This window comes from Lepus europaeus, chromosome 7 (assembly GCF_033115175.1).
Source record: "Lepus europaeus isolate LE1 chromosome 7, mLepTim1.pri, whole genome shotgun sequence".
Classification (NCBI taxonomy): Eukaryota; Metazoa; Chordata; class Mammalia; order Lagomorpha; family Leporidae; genus Lepus; species Lepus europaeus.
Genome location: NC_084833.1, coordinates 14037384 through 14055985, shown reverse-complemented (window position 1 = coordinate 14055985; position 18602 = coordinate 14037384). Strand labels below are relative to the sequence as shown.

At 55.6% G+C, this 18602-nt stretch overlaps 1 protein-coding gene across 1 annotated transcript; it reads left to right on the top strand.

The window, feature by feature from the left end:
- The first annotated feature begins 10212 nt into the window (after positions 1-10212).
- Positions 10213-16924, top strand: SMTNL1 (smoothelin like 1). Its single transcript, XM_062197893.1, has 7 exons — positions 10213-10905; positions 11124-11244; positions 11357-11399; positions 12405-12563; positions 12726-12840; positions 12962-13113; positions 16780-16924. Exons 1-7 carry the CDS (start codon positions 10213-10215, stop codon positions 16922-16924), a joined length of 1428 nt encoding a protein of 475 aa, XP_062053877.1.
- Positions 16925-18602: the final 1678 nt, after the last annotated feature.

The window sequence follows — 18602 nt, the reverse complement described above, 5'->3', positions numbered from 1 at the left end:
TCTAAAGCGTAGCAACCAGGACTTGAACCGGCACCCATATGGGATGCCAGCACTGCAGGTGGCGGTTTCACCCATTATACCACAGTCCCAGCCCCATGGGTCCCGATTTTTTTTTAAGACCGAGGCATAGCAGAGCATATGCAGCCAGGTAATCCCATTCCAGTCTGAGAGGTTTGAATTTATTTGGTGTAGAAGGGGTGTGAGGGCTTACCCCCTGCCCAGAGCAATCACAAGAGTGCAAATCGGCCAGTGCCGTGGCTTAACAGGCTAATCCTCTGCCTTGCGGCGCCGGCACACCAGGTTCTAGTCCTGGTCAGGGCGCAGGATTCTATCCCGGTTGCCCCTCTTCCAGGCCAGCTCTCTGCTATGGCCCGGGAGTGCAGTGGAGGATGGCCCAAGTCCTTGGGCCCTGCACCCGCATTGGAGACCAGGAGAGGCACCTGGCTCCTGGCTTTGGATCAGCGAGATGCGCCAGCCACAGCGGCCATTGGAGGGTGAACCAATGGCAAAAAGGAAGACCTTTTTCTCTGTCTCTCTCTCGCTATCCACTCTGCCTGTCAAAAAAAAAAAAAAAAGAGGGCAAATCATGCATAGAGAAAGAATACTCCCAAACACTGTCACACATAGTGTGTAAAATTCACAAATCACAAATCTTAAAACTGAATTTGATTATATATATTATATATTCACATAACCACCACTCAGATCAGGATAGAAAATACTCCCCCCACTTGAAAAAAAATTGTCTCATGTTTTTCTCCACTCAGTACTCTCTCTTTTTTTTTTTTTTTTTTTTTTTTGACAGGCAGAGTGGACAGTGAGAGAGACAGAGAAAAAGGTCTTCCTTTTTGCCGTTGGTTCACCATCTAATGGCTGCTGCGGCCGGCGCATTGCGCTGATCCGAAGCCAGGAGCCAGGTGCTTCTCCTGGTCTCCCATGCGGGTGCAGGGCCCAAGGACTTGGGCCATCCTCCACTGCCTTCCCGGGCCATAGCAGAGAGCTGGCCTGGAAGAGGGGCAACCAGGATAGAATCTGGCGCCCCAACCGGGACTAGAACCCGGTGTGCCGGCGCCGCAAGGCGGAGGATTAGCCTGTTGAGCCACAGTGCCGGCAGTACTCTCTCTTAAGTTAATCACTATTTTTTGACTTAAAAAATTATTTGGGAGACAGTTACACACACACACACACAGAGAGAGGGAGAGAGAGAGATCTTCCATCTGCTGATTCACTACCCAGATGGCTCTAATGGCTGTGGCTGGGACTGGGCCAGGCAGAAGCCTGGAGCCTGGAACTCCATCCACATCTCCCACATGGGTAGCAGAGGCCCAAGTGCTTGGATCATCTGCTGCTGCTTTCCCAGGCACGTGAACAGGGAGCTGCATCAGAAGTACAGCAGCCAGGACTCAAACCAGTACCCATATGGAATACAGGCATTGCAGGCAGCGGCTTAATCATAGGATTCTCAAAATGATAAAATTATAGAGATGAAGGTGATACTAGTGGCGGTCCAGTGTTAGGCTGGAGCAGGGAAGGCTATACACCTGTAAAAGGTAGCACAAGGAAATTCTTCATGGTGACAGAGTGGTTCTGTTCTGTTTTGTTTTGTTTTAAGATTTATTTTTTATTTGAAAGTCAGAGTTACATAGAGAGAGGAGAGGGAGAGGGAGAGAGAGAGAGAGAGAGAGGTCTTCCATCCAATGGTTCACTCCCCAATTGGCCACAATAGCCAGAGCTGCGCTGATCCGAAGCTAGGAGCCAGGAGCTTCTTCCGGGTCTCCCATACAGATGCAGGGGCCCAATGACTTGGGCCATCTTCTACTGCTTTCCCAGGCCATAGCAGAGAGCTGGATGGTAAGTGGAGCAGCCAGGTCTCAGATCGGTGCCCATATGGATGCCAGCACTTCAGGCCAGGGCGTTAACCCGCTGTACCACAGCACCGGCCCCCAGAGTGGTTCTGTATCCTGATTGTGGTGGTAACCAACAGTCTACACGTGGGCTAAGACATGGTGGAACTGTACACGCATATTTACCAATGTCAATTTCCTGACTTTTTTTTTTTTAACTTGAAAAGCAGAGATACTAGCCGGCGCCGCAGCTCACTAGGCTAATCCTCCGCCTTGCGGCGCCGGCACACCAGGTTCTAGTCCCGGTCAGGGCACCGATCCTGTCCCGGTTGCCCCTCTTCCAGGCCAGCTCTCTGCTGTGGCCAGGGAGTGCAGTGGAGGATGGCCCAAGTCCTTGGGCCCTGCACCCCATGGGAGACCAGGAGAAGCACCTGGCTCCTGCCATCGGATCAGCGCGGTGTGCCGGCCGCAGCGCGCCTACCGCGGCGGCCATTGGAGGGTGAACCAACGGCAAAAGGAGGACCTTTCTCTCTGTCTCTCTCTCACTGTCCACTCTGCCTGTCAAAAATAAAAAAAAAAAAAAAAAAGGAAAAAAGAAAATTAAAAAAAAAAAAGAAAAGCAGAGATACTGATTCAGACAAAGAGCTCCTATCTGCTGGCTCACTCACCACACTGCTGGTTCACTCCCCAGATGCCTGCAATGGCAGGGCTACACCAGGCTGAAGCCAGGAGCCAGGAACTCAGTCCAGGTCTCCCACATGGCAAGCAGGGACCCAAACACTAGAGCCATCACCTGCTGCCTTCCAGGTGTGTACTTTTTAAAATTTTATTTATTTATTTGACAGATAGAGTTAGATAGTGAGAGAGAGAGACAGAGAGAAAGGTCTTCCTTCCATTGGTTCAACCCCCAAATGGCCGCTACGGCTGGCACGCTGGGCCGATCTGAAGCCAGGAGCCAAGTACTTCCTCCTGGTCTCCCATGCAGGTGCAGGGGCCCAAGCACTTGGACCATCCTCCACTGACTTCTCGGGCCACAGCAGAGAGCTGGACTGGAAAAGGAGCAACCAGGACTAGAACCTGGTGCCCATATGGGATGCCAGCGCCGCAAGCGGAGGATTAACGAGCCACGGCACCGGCCCCCCAGGTGTGTATTAGCAGGAAGCTGGAATCGCAACCCAACCAGCACTCCAGCCCAGGCACTCTGATGTGGGAAGTGGGCATCATAAGCAGTGCCCTAACTGCTATGCCAATGACCCTGCCCAATTTCCTGACTTTGACATTGTATATAGTTAGGTAAGATTTAACTTTCAGTGGAAGCTGGGTGGAGGGTATACAGCATATCTCTGTACTACATATGTGACTTCCTGTAGACCTATAATTATTTCAAAATAAAAAGTTTCCAAAATCACTACATAAAACAAATAAAAACCATAATGTAAGAAAAGGGTCCGGCCGGCGCCGCGGCTTAACAGGCTAATCCTCCGCCTTGAGGCACTGGCACACCGGGTTCTAGTCCCGGTTGGGGCGCCGGATTCTATCCCGGTTGCCCCTCTTCCAGGCCAGCTCTCTGCTATGGCCCAGGAATGCAGTGGAGGATGGCCCAAGTCCATGGAAGACCAGGAGAAGTGCCTGGCTCCTGGCTTCGGATCAGCTCGATGTGCCGGCTGCAGCAGCCATTGGAGGGTGAACCAATGGCAAAAAGGAAGACCTTTCTCTCTATTTCTCTCTCACTATCCACTCTGCCTGTCAAAAAAAAAAAAAAAAAAAAAAAAAAAAGAAGACGAAGAAGAAGAAGAAAAGGGCCCAGTCCATGATTGATGCTCAATAAAAGCAAATCATTCTTTTTCTTTTCCTTTGTAGACTTTTTAAAAAAATTATTTGTTTATTTATTTGAAAGGCAGATTTACAGAGAGGCAGAGGGAAAGAGAGGGAGAGAGGTCTTCCATCTGCTGGCTAACTCCCCAGATGGCTGCAATGGCCGGAGCTGCGCCGATCCAAAGCCAGGAACCAGGAGCTCCCTCTGGATCTCCCACATGGGTCAGGGGCCCAAGGACTTGGGCCATCTTCTGCTTTCCCAGGCCATAGCAGAGAGCTGGATCAGAAGTGGAGCAGCCGGGACTCGAACTGGCATCCATATGGGATGCTGGTACTGCAGGAAGCGGTGCTATGCCACAGTACCAGCCCCTCCTTTATATAATTTTATTAAAAAATAAAAAAATTTCAGGGGCTGGCGTAGTGGCACAGTGGGTAAAGCCACTGCCTGCGATGGCAGCATCCCATATGTGTTAGTCCCCTGCCAGGTCTCCCCACTTCTGTTCATGCTTCCCCTCAGTCTGTTCTCAAAGCAGCAGCCAGCGATGTTGTCAAAACTGAAGTTAAGTGATGTCCCTTGAAAACCTGAAACATAGGCCGGTGCCGCGGCTCACTTTGCTAATCCTCCGCCTGCAGCACCGGCACCCCGGGTTCTGGTCCCAGTTGGGGTGCCGGATTCTGTCCCGGTTGCTCCTCTTCCAGTCCAGCTCTCTGCTGTGGCCCTGGAGTGCAGTGGAGGATGGCCCAAGTGCTTGGGCCCTGCACCCACATGGGAGACCAGGACGAGGCAACTGGCTCCCGGCTTCGGATCGTAGCAGCCATTTGAGGGGTGAACCAACGGAAAAAAGGAAGACCTTTCTCTCTGTCTCTCTGTCTAACTCTGCCTGTCAAAAAAAATTAAATAAGAAAAAAAAGAAAACCTGAAACATCGCAACGGCTCCCAATCAGAGAGCAAGAGCCAAAGTCGTCACAGTGACCTGCAAGGCCCTAAATGATCTCTCCCCACCTGCCATGCCTTTTATCTCCAACTCTTCTACCCCAGCCACACTCTACTCATCACGTGGGCCAAGCACATTCCCACCTCTCAGCTGCCCTGCCTCTGCCCACAGTGCTCTCCCCGTGGCAGCCACACACTCCCCTCTCTCTTTGGGTCTCCACTGCAGTGTCACTTTCTAGTTTTTACTTATTTGCTTATTTACTTCTGGGGGAGGGGGAGAGAGAGAGAGAAAGAGAAAGAAATCCACTGGTTCACTGCCCAGTGCCTGCAACAGCAGTTAAGTTGCCTCTTGGAATGCCTGCATAGCAGCTCACAATGTGGGGGTTCCAGTCCTACCTCTGCTTCGCATTCCAGCCTCCTACTAATACACACCCTAGGAGGCAGCTGGTGATGGCTCAAGTAGTTGGGTACCAGCCAGCAACACGGGAAACTTGAATTGAATTCCTAGCTCCCAAATTCAGCCTGGCCTGACCCTGGCCATTGCAGGCATTTGGGGACTGAACCAGTGGATCGAAGATTCTCTCTCTGTCTCTGATTCTCAAATAAATAAATATATAAATAAATATACATAATTCAAAAAAAAAAACTTTTAAAAGACACCAAGCCAGAAATACATGTGAAAGAATTCACCGTTTTTGGGCAAACATGCTCCCGACAGGAGAAGGAGACACGAGACGAGGCAGCATCAATATTGGTGCACTTGACCACTGATATCCAAACCTGCTTGCACACAAGGATCTCTCTCAGCTGCTGCCAAGCACAGACCCCCAATTCCCTATTTCATATTTATCGTCATTGAGTAATTAGTTCATCCCGGCCAGACTCACTGAGCAGCTACTATGAACCAGGGGGTTTGCTAGGTCCTGGGCATCCAGCTGTGAGCATGGTGGAGGAAGTCCCTGCGGAGCTTGGAGTCCGGTGAGAGGGACGGGAAAGGAGGACACGATTAAGGTCGTTTGAGATGGCAGTCAGTACTGGGAAGAGGACGGGCTGTTTCTGGGGGGTGTTGGAAGCTCTGGAAACCTCTCTGAGGGGACGAATTTGGAGCTGAGTCTGGAAAGGGTCTGGTTTCTGTCAGACCCAGGACGGAAGCCTGCATGGCTGTGTGGTGGTAGTGGGGGCGGCCAGGGGGTTGCTGGGGAAGGAGGCTGGGGCATCCCGAGCTTCCTACGCAGCAGGGGTATCGCCCTGCCCACTCCCTCACTCTCAACACTGGTGCCCTGCTTAGGTGGCAGGGCACAGAGAGGGGGGTAACGATTTGTTTTCGCGCGCCCGTCATTTCAGGTCCAAATAGAGCTCGGGAGCTTTGCGTTTCCTGCACTTTTAAGGCCAGCGATGGCTCAGCTCACCCCATCCTCCCCCCTCCCTCTCCAGTCTCCCAGTCCAGTGGGAGCCCTGAGACACCCCTGGGGCAGCTGCAGCGGTCAGCCCCTCCTCGCCCGCCTGCCCCTGCCCGGTAAGCAGCTGCTTTGTCTGAGGAAGAGTAAAAGGAGCCCGGTGAAGGCTGGTGCGGCAGGGGGAGGGGCCGGGCAACCCTGGAGGCCAGGCTCGGGCTCAGGACGGGCACAGAGGCCAGAAGCCGGGGACCAGGCTCCACGTGGGCCCTGCAGCTGGTTGCCAGGGTCCCCAGGGCCAGGAGAGCACACCGGGAAGGAAGATGACCACAGGGACAGATGCCGCCAGGGTCAGGGTGGGAGGGACTCGCGGTGATTGAAAGGTGCCACCTGTCAGATCTTCACGGGAAACCCGAGCCAGCCTCCCGGTCCAGGGGAAAGTGTTGTACCAACAGGGCGGTAAACAATGCTCTTCAGGCGGCCCCAGCCTCTTAGAGTGGGGGTGGGGTCGGGTGGAAGGGGGAGAGGAAAGGAGGGGGAGGCGGACACAAGAGCCGGGGGCTAGAGGCCACTGGGGCTTAAAGGCAGCCCGCGAGTGAGAAGGCTCCTCTTGAGGAAGGGACAGCTCCCAAGCTCCCAGGCAGAGGCCCCGCAGGTAGGAGATGCCCTGGGCCCCTTTCTAAGCATATCCCCGCCCCCGCCACCCCGCTTCTGCCAGCCCAGGAGCCTGAGCTCCCCTGAGCTCCTACAGTTAGGGGGACCCTGGGCTCCTCTCTAACTCTTCCCCACCTCTGAATATCTTTAGACACCAGGAGTCGGGAGTCAGCCTTCAGGAGTGAGCATTTGTGATCACCCACAGAGTGGCCTGCAGGTGGCCACCCATGAGGACTTCGCATGAGGGGACCTTGGGGTCTTGCCAGTCCATTGGAGTTGGGAGACAGACTCTCAAAGAAGTGGACTCAAATTGAGAGTGGAGGTCCCTGACCCAGGTGGGAGAGGTGGAAGCCTCAGGACCGCCCCTCAGAAAACAGCCTGGGTGGCAGCCAGTGGTAGAGACATTCTCAGAACCACCAAGGCTTAGAATGTGGAGCTGGGGCACCCAGATTTTTCCCCCTCCCTGTGTGCCAAGAGGAACAGGAAGAGAGACAGGGGAGCTGTCTGCTGTGCTGCTCTGGACACAAGCAGGGGTGATACGGGAGCTGCCTGGGGACGCAGGGGGTTGAATGCCTACTGTGCATTAGAAGAGAGAGGAACACCTCGGCCACCTGGCTGCCCTTCTCCTCGGGTGGGCTGTCCCCCACTCTGGGCTGGGGCCCTTGAAGGGACACTGGGCTGCTGGGAGCAGTGCTTTTGGTGTGGGCTCTGGATTGGGAGTCTGGAAACCCAGGTTCTAGGTGTGGTTTGGCCATTTAATTGTCCCACGACTTTAGTCAAGAGACCTCAACCCCCTAATCTGGAAAACGAGGCCAGTAACACCTCTTCTGAGAGAGAGAGGCCGTTGTGAGGAGCTGTGGAGGTAAGATAGGGCACGCACGGCAGTGGGAGCTGGGGAGAGCTGTGGAGCTGTGAATGCCGGGGCGGGGGTGTGATCCTGGCTTCTCAGCCGTCCCAGCTTCTTTACTCCTCTATTTGTGACAAACCTTGAGGATGGCAAACCAAGGTGATGAACACGCAGGATGGTCGAGGTGTGTGTGTGTGTGTGTCTAAACACCTGCTGTTTCCTTCCACCACCTGTGTGTGTGGCGTGCAAAGGGGAAGATGATTGGAGAACTCAGCTATGTCTCAGCTGGAGTCTGCCACCCTCGGGGTATAAAAAGAGCCTGCTATCATCTTCCTGGCACTCTGTCCTCTCTGCCTTGTCTCACCAATACGTGCCCTCGAGGCCAGGTCAGGACCTTCCTGGGACGCAGGGCTCAGCCAAGCTACACTAGATGAACGGCTGTGCACTCCCTACTCCCTGCAGACACTCTGTGCCTGGGCTTCCTTGGCCTCCTCCATCCCTACCCAGTGCTTCCCATTTTTACCTCCAGAGATCCAGGTCACCCAGTCCCACGGCGGGGAACTGGGGTCCCAGCCCCTGAAGATCCCAGAGTCTGATTTTCACCATTGCTCCAAAGGCAGGAAGGGGGACTTGTGTGGGTCATTCCGAGCCATCGTGGTCCTGCTCTCTTCCGCCTTGTTCTTTCTCTGTGGCTCAAGGGGGCAGCAGATCCTCCTGGGGGGAGGAACAGAAAGAAAAAGAAGCGAAAGAGGGGGGAAGATATCCACGGCCAGTAGGTTTGGGGGAAAGCAAGCTGAACAGAGTTTAAGCAAATAGAAGCTCAGATAGAAGCTGTGTCTGGAATCCGAGTGGCAGCGAGAGTGGAATCTCTCAGAGGGTACAGGGTAGGCTGCGTGGGGAACATCCTTGGCCTCTTGCGAACACCTCTTCCTCCCACCCCAGAAGAGTTCTGATGGAAGCCATGGGAGACCCCGGTTTTCCGCAGAGCAGAGTCTGGACAACCTGCTGTAGAGGATCCCTGTCATGGGGAGGGGAAACTGAGGCTCAGCGAGGCGGGAGGACTTGCTCCTGTCTCGTGGTGGGTGACGGCAGGCTGCTGGGGTCAAGGTCAGCTCCATGCCCCCCTGGCTCCCTGCTGATGTGCATCCCATCTCCCGGGGCATCTGCCCTCTGCTGGAGCTGCTGAACCCTGAAGCAGCTGTGGCAGGAGGGCTGGGAGCCCAGGACACTCTGAGCATCTTTACAAATCCTAAACTGCTTGCCTTGCTAGGAAACGGTCGGGGTGGGGCGGGCACTAAACCCGGGGACCCCAGGACTCTGGTCTGGGGGCGGCAAGTCCTCAGTGCGTCTGCCTATCTTCCTGCCTCCCCTCCTCTGTCCTAATTACCCAGGTGCCCTGGGTACTATCGCCAAGACGGACAGTACTGCCAAAGGCAGGAGGTATTTTTAGCCAGTGACAGGACTGTCCACCTCTCTGACTGCCTGAGTCATGCTCTGAGCCTTATTTGGGGGTTGTTTGCTTTGTAAATGGCCCCCCAGCCCCAAGAAGGGCAGAGAATGAGGGAGCTGGCCCTGTCCCCCCCCCCCACTGGGTTTTATAGGTCCTGCAGCATATATGGGACTTAGGAAACTGCCAAAGGTCAAGGTGGCGTCATCCCGCCCACAGCCAGCTCCAACAGCAGCTGGATGGTACCTTTCTATTCTTCACCAAGGAGGCCTCTTCCTCACCCAGTCTCACCTTTTCCAAGAAGCACAGGCTGGCAGACAGTTGGCCCAGGGGTTCCCACGTCACAGGCATCTTTATACTGCCTCTGTGGTTTCGCTACATCTGCGCCACCTGAATTCTAATTTCCTGATTGCCTGCCTTCAAATTCACTCATTTCTAAATCCAATAAATGTAATTTTAAAGACAGTCGATGTCACTATTGGGGACGGAACCTCAATCTCATTTGCCAGAAATAGAAAGTACCTGTAAAAATAAATATAATGCAGGCGAAGCGGCGCTATCCAAATTATGCAGATAGTCCTGCCTGCTTTAGGCTCAGGAGGGTGAGCCACGATTGCTGACAGATGTTCTAGGACACTGCTTTCAAATTGTGACTGCCTCATTATGGGCTAAAAAGAGGTAAAAATCACTGATTCAATGTTCTTTAAAGCCAAAGTTTGGGGCTGGTGCTGTGGCACAGTGGGTTAGGTTGCCACCTGCCATGCTGGCATCCCACATCGGACAGAGCGCTGGTTCAAGTCCCAGCCACTCTGCTTCCTGTCTAGTTGCCTGGATAAGCAGCACAGGATGGCCCCAGTGTATGGGCCCCTACCAAACATGTGGGGGACCCGGATGGAGTTCCAGGTGCCTGGGCATTTGGAAAGTGACTAGTGGATGGAAGATCTATCTCTGTCCATCTCCCCTGCTTCCCCCATCACTCTGCCTTTCAAATAAATAAAATAAACCTGTTTTTTTAAAAGCCAAATCTATAGCCTATTGTCAGGTGAACACCAGCCAATATCAAATCAACACGGACTAACCACCCCAGCTTCTGGGAAGCAGAACTCTGTCCTTCATTTTGCCATGGGGAAGTGGATGCTTGGGTCCCATCCATGTCTGAGTAGTGGGGACCCAGGACTGGACCTCTGGGGCCCTGGGCCAGAGCTCTCTGAGGGCAGGGTCTTCATCTTGAGCCGGGATGGGACACCACCTGACCTGCTGGTCGCTGCTTTCCAGAGATGGAGCAGAAAGATGAGAAGCCCCCTGAGGATGGGCCACCTGTCGCCCCGACAGCAGAGGGCACTGGGACACCCGGAGGTGGTGCCTCTGCAGAGGGGGCCACTGAGCATACAGCTGGGGAGACCGCCGGAGAGAGGCCTCCGAAGACGGCAGGAAAGCAGGAAGATGGCGTGTCTGCGGAGCTCCAGGGAGAAGCCAGCGGTTCAGATGAGGTCAAGGTGGAATCCCAGAGTGAGTCTGGAGAGAAAGAAGCGGCCAAGGCTGAACCTACGACGGCGAACGGAGGGAAGGAAGAGGACACGGCAGCTTCTCAGGGGATGACTGACAGCAAGGAAGAGATCGGATCCGAACCCAAGGAGGCTGAGGACAAGGAGGAGGCCTCCCTGGCCTCCGAGAAGCAGCAGGCTGAGGAGAAAGAAGCCAAGGCGGGATCTGTGAAGGACAAGGTCCAGCCTGAGTCCCAGGAGGCTGAAGGGGAGAAGGAGGCCGCAGCAGCCGCTCAGGAGAACGACAAGGTGCAGGAGCCCCAGGCAGAAGCCAAGGAGAGGGCTGCTGACACAGAGGCCACGCCGGAACCCCAGGAGGCAGCTGTTGCCCAAGACAAGGCTGAGGCTGAGTGTGAGCAGGCCGAACATGACACTAAGGAGGAGGAGGTGAGTGAGGGAGGCAGCCTCCCCCTCCCCCACCGCCAAGTCCCAGGGTCTCCCGCTCCCTGGGACATAAACTCTCCCTGCTTGATCCCGTTGGGAAAGTCGAGTCTTCCTCCCACTGATGTCAAAGACAGGGTGGGTCTCCTGACTGGGATCATGGGGGCAGCGCTGTGGCCCCGGGCTGCCTTCCAGAACTTTCTGGCATCCTCACAGAGCTATGGGCAGGTGCAAGCCGATATGGATTATGTTCCTTCCAGGAGCCAGGCAGCCCCGCTGCAGGGCAGCAGCAGGACACAGAGAAAGAGCCAGAGGAAGGGGCAGGCGTGGTTCCCGGCTCTCCCGAGGAGTGGCCTGAGAGCCCCACGGAGGGCCTCAGTCCAGGTGAGTAGGAGCCCAGGGCCCACAGGACGCGGCAGGGGCCACCCTGAGGGAGGGCACCAGGAGCACACCGTGGATAACTCCAGCTTCCCTCCCTCCTGTTCCTTTCCTCCAGATGGGGTGGGTCCAGCATCCGGCGAGACCAGCCCTTCAGCCAGGTAAAGTCAAACTCCGGGGCTCCGACTCCTACCTCCCGCTCCCTGCAGAGTCTACTGAGGCCCAGGCCTGGGCCTCCCCCAGCTCCCAATTTCACCGCACCCCAGGATTCTTGGCGTTCAGCATCCTGCCCCAGGGCAGAGCCCCGGAAGTCAAGGGTTCCCCTGCCCCCTCAGCTGAAGTCGCTTTTTCACAGGACCTCCCTGTCTCACAGCTCAGCATGTTCCCATGGTGTCTGCTTTGTCCACGAGCCCATGATCAGAAAGCCCGAGTCTGGACAATGGCTCTGCCACTCACCAGCTGTGTGACCTTGGCCATGTCGCTTACCCTCTACTCCAATGGCCTAAGAAGCAAATCGGCCTCACAGGCTCATTGGGAGGCCTAAGTGACCTCACAGGTGTAGAGCACCATATAGCAAGATGGCACTGCATGGCAGGTGCTGGATACAATGCCAGCTCCATGCTCGCCAGCCACTACACAGTTTTAGAAGCGGACACTTCCTTTATATCAAGCTGACCCCACCTCCTGGTCCATTTCTTGGAGAACATTAGCCTAGAATACTCACTGAGCCGTCACGCAGCCGTGTGGCAGTTACGGCTGGCTGCCTTGCCTTCACCTTCATACGAAGGCCTTAGCAGCAGCTGTCTATGCGTTCTTGCCCCCATTGTTCAGATGAGGGAGATGAGGCACAGGGAAGTGATGAGACAGTCTCAAGACCACACAGCAAATAAGAGGCAAAGCCAGGATCCAACTCAGATCAGACCTCAGGCAAGTCCCAGTTCTGCCCCATAGCCTCAATGGACCAGACGCTCCCCGTAGTTAGACTGAGCCCGCTTACTCCTTCTCGACCCCCCTCCCAGTGCTGGGCACAGAGTAAATGTGTGCTGACCGCAGGTGCCACAACCCCATGTGCCCCTTAGATTGCAGTGACCCCCCTCCAAACCCCCAGCTTCCTCCCTGTGTCCTGTAGCAGTGGTCCTAGCCCCGCTCTGGATCTCTGCACACAGTGAATCTTCCCCCAGCGACATGCCCCAGAGTCCCACGGAGCCCCCTCCCTCGGAGGAGAAGAAGAAGGAGAAGGCACCAGAACGCAGGGTGTCAGCCCCTGCCCGGCCCCGGGGCCCCCGCGCACAGAACCGCAAAGCCATCGTGGACAAGTTTGGCGGGTAGGATGGAGGCGAGGAGCTGGGCTGTCCCTGGGAACCGTGCCTGGGAGGGCTGCAGGGGAGGCCTGAGGTCAGTGCAGAGGGCTCAGGCCAGGGCGGGAGGGCTGACATCTGGGGGCTCCTCCCACCTCTCTGAGCTGGCCTGTCCACCCCTCCCTACAGGGCAGCCTCGGGCCCCACTGCTCTTTTCCGGAACACTAAGGCAGCTGGGGCAGCCATTGGTGGGGTCAAGAACATGCTGTTGGAGTGGTGCCGGGCCATGACAAGAAACTATGAGGTGGGGCCACGGGCGGGCCACGGGTCTCTTCCCCAGGGCACACCCCAAGAGGTGGGAGGGTAGGAAGGGGCAAGGTGCAGGCCCTCTGGCCCCGGTCCAGTGCGGCCTCCTCTGCCCGCAGCACGTGGACATCCAGAACTTCTCGTCCAGCTGGAGCAGTGGCATGGCCTTCTGTGCCCTCATCCACAAGTTCTTCCCCGACGCCTTCGACTACGCGGAGCTGGACCCCACCAAGCGGCGGCACAACTTCACCCTGGCCTTCTCCACAGCAGAGTAAGCCTTGGCCGCAGGGTGGCAGGGGGGGCTTCCAAAGGCCAGGGCTGCATTTTCACTGGGTCCCACGTGAGAAATGCCAACAGGTATTGTTCTGAGCGCCAGGTTCTGTTTCAGGCCCTGGATGTACGGCAGAAGGGTATGTGTGTGTGTGTGTGTATTTAAGAAACAAAAGTCCGGCCGGCGCCGTGGCTCAATAGGCTAATCCTCCGCCTTGCGGCGCCAGCACACCGGGTTCTAGTCCCGGTCGGGGCGCCGGATTCTGTCCCGGTTGCCCCTCTTCCAGGCCAGCTCTCTGCTGTGGCCAGGGAGTGCAGTGGAGGATGGCCCAAGTCCTTGGGCCCTGCACCCCATGGGAGACCAGGAGAAGCACCTGGCTCCTGCCTTCAGATCAGCATGGTGCACCGGCCGCAGTGCGCTGGCCGTGGTGGCCACTGGAGGGTGAACCAACGGCAAAAAGGAAGACCTTTCTCTCTGTCTCTCTCTCACTGTCCACTCTGCCTGTCAAAAATTAAAAAAAAAAGAAACAAAAGTCCCTGCTGGCCTGTGACTTAGGTTCTGCAGAGAGCAACAGACCACAGAGACACACAGGTGCAATTGTAATCGCCCCACCTTGTCCACCCCCTCCCCCATCAAGAGACCAGAATCTGCAGATGCCCACGGCCCTTACATAGCACAGCACCGTATTTGCATCCTGCGTGCTTCAGTTCATCTCTAGATTACCCACAATCCCTAATACAATGTAAATGCTATGTAAGTAGTTTCTATACTGAATTGTTCAGGGAACAATGGTGGGGGTGGGGGAGAGGCTGTCTGCCCGTGTTCTGTACAGATACAACTTTTTTTCCTACATGTATTCTAAAAGATTGGCTAAATCCACAGGCGTGGGACCTGCAACTATGGAGATGCATGAATTGAATAATGCTGGAAGGCAACAAGGGAGGAAAATCGGGCAGGGCAAGGGATCAGGGAGAGGCGTGTCGGCTGTGTGATCTTGGCCAGGCTCCTGAGCCTCTGTATTTTGACCCCTAAAATGGGTATGACACATCCTCTTTTGCAGAGTTATTGTGGGAATTTAGCAAAGTTCCTTTCACAGTATCTGATGCACTGTAAGCACTTCACAAAACCTTAGCTGCGGTTATGGTGGTGGATAGCGGTCATTGTTATTCACTTTGAAGCCTGCAGGGGGAGCTCTTGCAGAAGCTCATACAGCCCAGTGTCAGGGACGGTGGGTGCTGGAGAAAGAATGGATTTTGGCAAGGGGTGTGTGGCACAGGGAGGAGACTCCGGCAACTATGAGGCTGCCAGGATGGCGGCCTGGGGGAGGTGCTCCCACAACCAAAGCAGTGAAGCCAGCCTTGGCCCACGGCCTCTGTCTCTCCCCTCAAGGTGTTTGGCCCAGAGCAGCTGTTCTCTCCAGCATCAGGGAGGACCCTGACGGGAGGCTTCAGATCCACCTGTCTATACAGACAGAGCTGCTCTGAGGATCTGCAGTGGACAGCTGAGGGCACTTCTAAAGCCCCTAGGCGAAGACTGCGTCGACGGGGACACTGGGTCCTCCTGTCTAGTCCAGGCCTGGCCACCAACCCTTAGGGAGGTGTGCACATCCCCATTGGCAAAATGAGAGGATTAATATTGATCTGTGCTTTGCATCGTTTTGTTTTGTCTCAGCAGATATCCTCAGACAAAACATTAGATGAATGTCCAACTCACCCAACAGATGAAAGGGAGTGCTTTTTAGTTGGAGGAGCTTGAGGCCCAACCTCTCCTTCCCAAGATGGTCCGGGGGCACGTCCACTGGGCCCTCGGACACCAGGGGTGCCATTTAAAAGCCACCCGACTCGATGGTCCACAAAGTCTCCTCCAGTGTCATGTCATCATGCTAAGGGATGGGTGGGTGTCCTGGCCGGGGGTGGGGAGCTGTGGGCTCAGAATCACCTGTCACAAGGATGCCCAGCCACAGGAATCCAGTGGTTCAGAGCCAGGGCTTTCCTCAGATCATCTCACGCCATGCTCGCAACAGTTCTGCACGGTGGACGCTGACTCCCTGGGTTTGCACAAAGGAGCTGTAGTGGACAGGGCTCTAGAGGGAAACTCCTCATCTGAACTAAGAGCTCTAAACAGACACGAGAAAGGCTTGCAGCTCTGCCCCAGCCCCACAGCATTTCCCTGGCCGGCAGGGCATGGCTCACTCTCCTGCTGTGGCTACCTGGCCTCTGATTCCAAGCCAGGCAGGGCCACAGGAAGGAAGGAGGCAAGGAGCATGACAGGCTGCACGAAGGCACTTGGGTTTGACTTGGGTTTGACTCCTGACTCCTTCCTAACTTGGTGACCATTGGCAGTTGACTTAAGCCCTCTGGAAGCCTTATCCCCTAAAGTTTTGCCCCATTCCCTGGTCTCCATGGGAACGAAGGTTTTGCCTCTCCCATGTAGGGAGGACAACTCCCCAGCCTGCACCCAGAGGGCTCAGATCACTACATTGTTCCAGGGAGTTCTTCGAAATCCTCCCGTCTGCACCCCTCCCCCAGCTCCCAGGCCAGCCCCGCTTGGATTTCAGCCCAGCTGTCTCAGAGGATTTCCCGCTGGGGCCCTGGCTTCTGTGGCCAGCACCCTGGCTTTGTCAGGCTGGGACTGCTCAGGCCAGCTGCAGAACAAGAATGCCAGAGGCATCGGCAGGCCTGGGCTGCGGCCCCGCTGGGGCACTCACTTTGACCTTGGGCAAACCACCGCAGTTTCTCTCCTGCTGGTTGGAGATAAAGAGGAGTCCATGAGCTCATGCCAGGGGAAACCTGATAAAGCGCCTGGCATGTGGCAGTGAGGCCCCAGCAGTGTTCAGCCTTAGCAAAGCCAGGAGCATCCCACAGCCCCAAAGGGAAGCTGGGCAGTTAGGACAGGACTTGCTGCTGAGTTTTGGGGAGCTCCTCCAACATTCCTGCCACAGGGCCTTGGCACATGCTGTTGTCCTCTGCCTGGAATCCTTTCCCCTGGATGCACACATGAATTCTCCCTCTAAGAGACCTTCTCCTGGGCAGCCTTTTTTAAAATACTGGATCCTAATGTAGGTACACACCTGCCTGCCTTTCCTGCCTTGTCTCTCTCGGCTGCCCCCCACCATCTACGTCCTATCTACTTCAGGTGTTTGATGGCTGGCTGTCTCCTGCCACGAGAATGGCAGGGCCATGGGAGTAGGGAAGCTTCTGGTTTTGTTCACTGCTGAGTTCCCAGAGCCTAGAAGAGAGCCTGGCCCATAGTAGGCTCTTAATAAATACACGGAGACTGAAGGAACGAGGCCCTTGGAGGTGCTGCAGCTGCAAGCCAGCACTCCGGCTGGGATTCCGTTTCTGTCCTTTAAATGCTTCCTGGGGGCTTGGCCTCACTGGGGCTCCCTGGCCCCAGAGGAAAGATACACTCCTCGTGCTTGCACAAGAAGGGGTTAATGTAGGAGCAGAAACCAGAGGGTCCCACTCCTTGTGAGGTGTGAGGGCCCCTGCACGGTGAGAATGGATGCTTTGGAATCAGACCCCGCTGGGGTTGAGCCTTTGGAGTAATCCCGTCTGTACGATGCAACAGTTGGCTTAGCTGATCTCCCAGCCCCACCATACCCGATGCAATGGCGTGGCTGCCTCCACCCCACACCTCTGACCTGTGGTTCTTCACCACCCCCAGGAAACTGGCCGACTGTGCCCAGCTGCTGGAGGTGGATGACATGGTACGGCTGGCAGTGCCCGACTCCAAGTGCGTCTACACCTACATTCAGGAGCTGTACCGCAGCCTCGTGCAGAAAGGGCTGGTGAAGACCAAGAAGAAATAAGCCGACGGGCCCTGTGGGCAGAGGCGGGCAGGGTGCCCAGCTGACTGGCTGAGGCCTGGAGCTCGCTTCTGCTCCACGCGGGCAGCAGAGCCAGGGCTCAGACCCAGACAAGGGCAGCTGGCAGGGGTCTTAACTGCATTAAAAATACTTTTGTAAAATCCTGGCTGGCCCCTCGTTGCTCGCTCCCTACCCGACCCATGAGCCTCTGCACGCTGGGACACTACACCCTGGCAGCACCTGATATGATCTCAACAACTGTGCCAGGTGTTTGGGAAAGGACAGTAGCCCAAGTCCCACCAGTACCAACCAGCTATGTGACCGTGGTCCCCATGTACGGTCTGAAAGGGGATAATGGGAGTTGTGACCTCATGGTGGTGCTGTGAGGGTTCAATGAGATCATGAAACTGCCAGACCAGTTTGCCAGGTGCCTGCCACATAGACCTTCAGCAAGTGGAAGCCAAAATTAAAAGACAAACTCGGGGGCTGGTGTAACAGGTTAAGCCACCACCTGCAATGCCGGAATCCCATAAGGGCGCCGGTTCAAGTCTCAGCTGCTCCACTTCCATCCAGCTCCTTGCTAATGCACCTGGGAAAGCAGAAGACAGCCCAAGTGCTTGGGCCCCTGCACCCATGTGGGGGATCTCGAAGCAGCTCCGGGCTCCTGGCTTCAATCTGGAACAGCCCTGGCCAGTTTCAGTCATTTGGAGAGTGAACCAATAGATAGAAGGTCTGTCTCTCCCTCTCTAACTCTGCCTCTCAGATAAAAATATTTATTTTTTAAATCCCCCACTTTTGAGCCATTGGTGGCACTTTTCCCCATTCTCTTCCCCTCTCTCTACACTTCTTCCCAGATGAGGGAACTCCAGGGCAGGAGCTGCAATAGAAGATGTCTCTAGAAACCTCACCAAACCTGAACTGGCAACTCCCTCGGCTTGACACCCAGCATCTGTCTCTGAAAAGCCTGCAGCTTCCCAGGAGCTCTCAACCTTGGCAACCAGCAAGTTCCTCCTTCGGGCTGAATTAACCCCTCCAACTCCAGCTGCACGTTCAGCCTGTGTCTGTGGTCCCATGAGGAGGCATCCCTGGGCAACCCCAAGCCTGCCAAACCAGTCCGGCTTCATCAGCCATTTGCGGTGTGAGTGCTGATGAAAGCAGCTCATGACAAACAAAACAAAAAACAGGCCGGCGCCGCGGCTCACTAGGCTAATCCTCCGCCTTGCGGCGCCGGCACACCGGGTTCTAGTCCCGGTCGGGGCACCGATCCTGTCCCGGTTGCCCCTCTTCCAGGCCAGCTCTCTGCTGTGGCCAGGGAGTGCAGTGGAGGATGGCCCAAGTCCTTGGGCCCTGCACCCCATGGGAGACCAGGAGAGGCACCTGGCTCCTGCCATCGGATCGGCGCGGTGCGCCGGCCGCAGCGCGCTACCGCGGCGGCCATTGGAGGGTGAACCAACGGCAGAAGGAAGACCTTTCTCTCTGTCTCTCTCTCACTGTCCACTCTGCCTGTCAAAAATAAAAAAAAAAATAAAAAAACAAACAAAAAACAAACAAACAAACAACAACAACAACAACAAAACAGCAAAAACCCCAGCCAGGATGGCATGGCTGTAGGAGGTGTGGAGTCCGCCCTACCTGGCAATACGGACCCAAGGGATCCACCAAAGTGCTGTTCCGTGCCTTG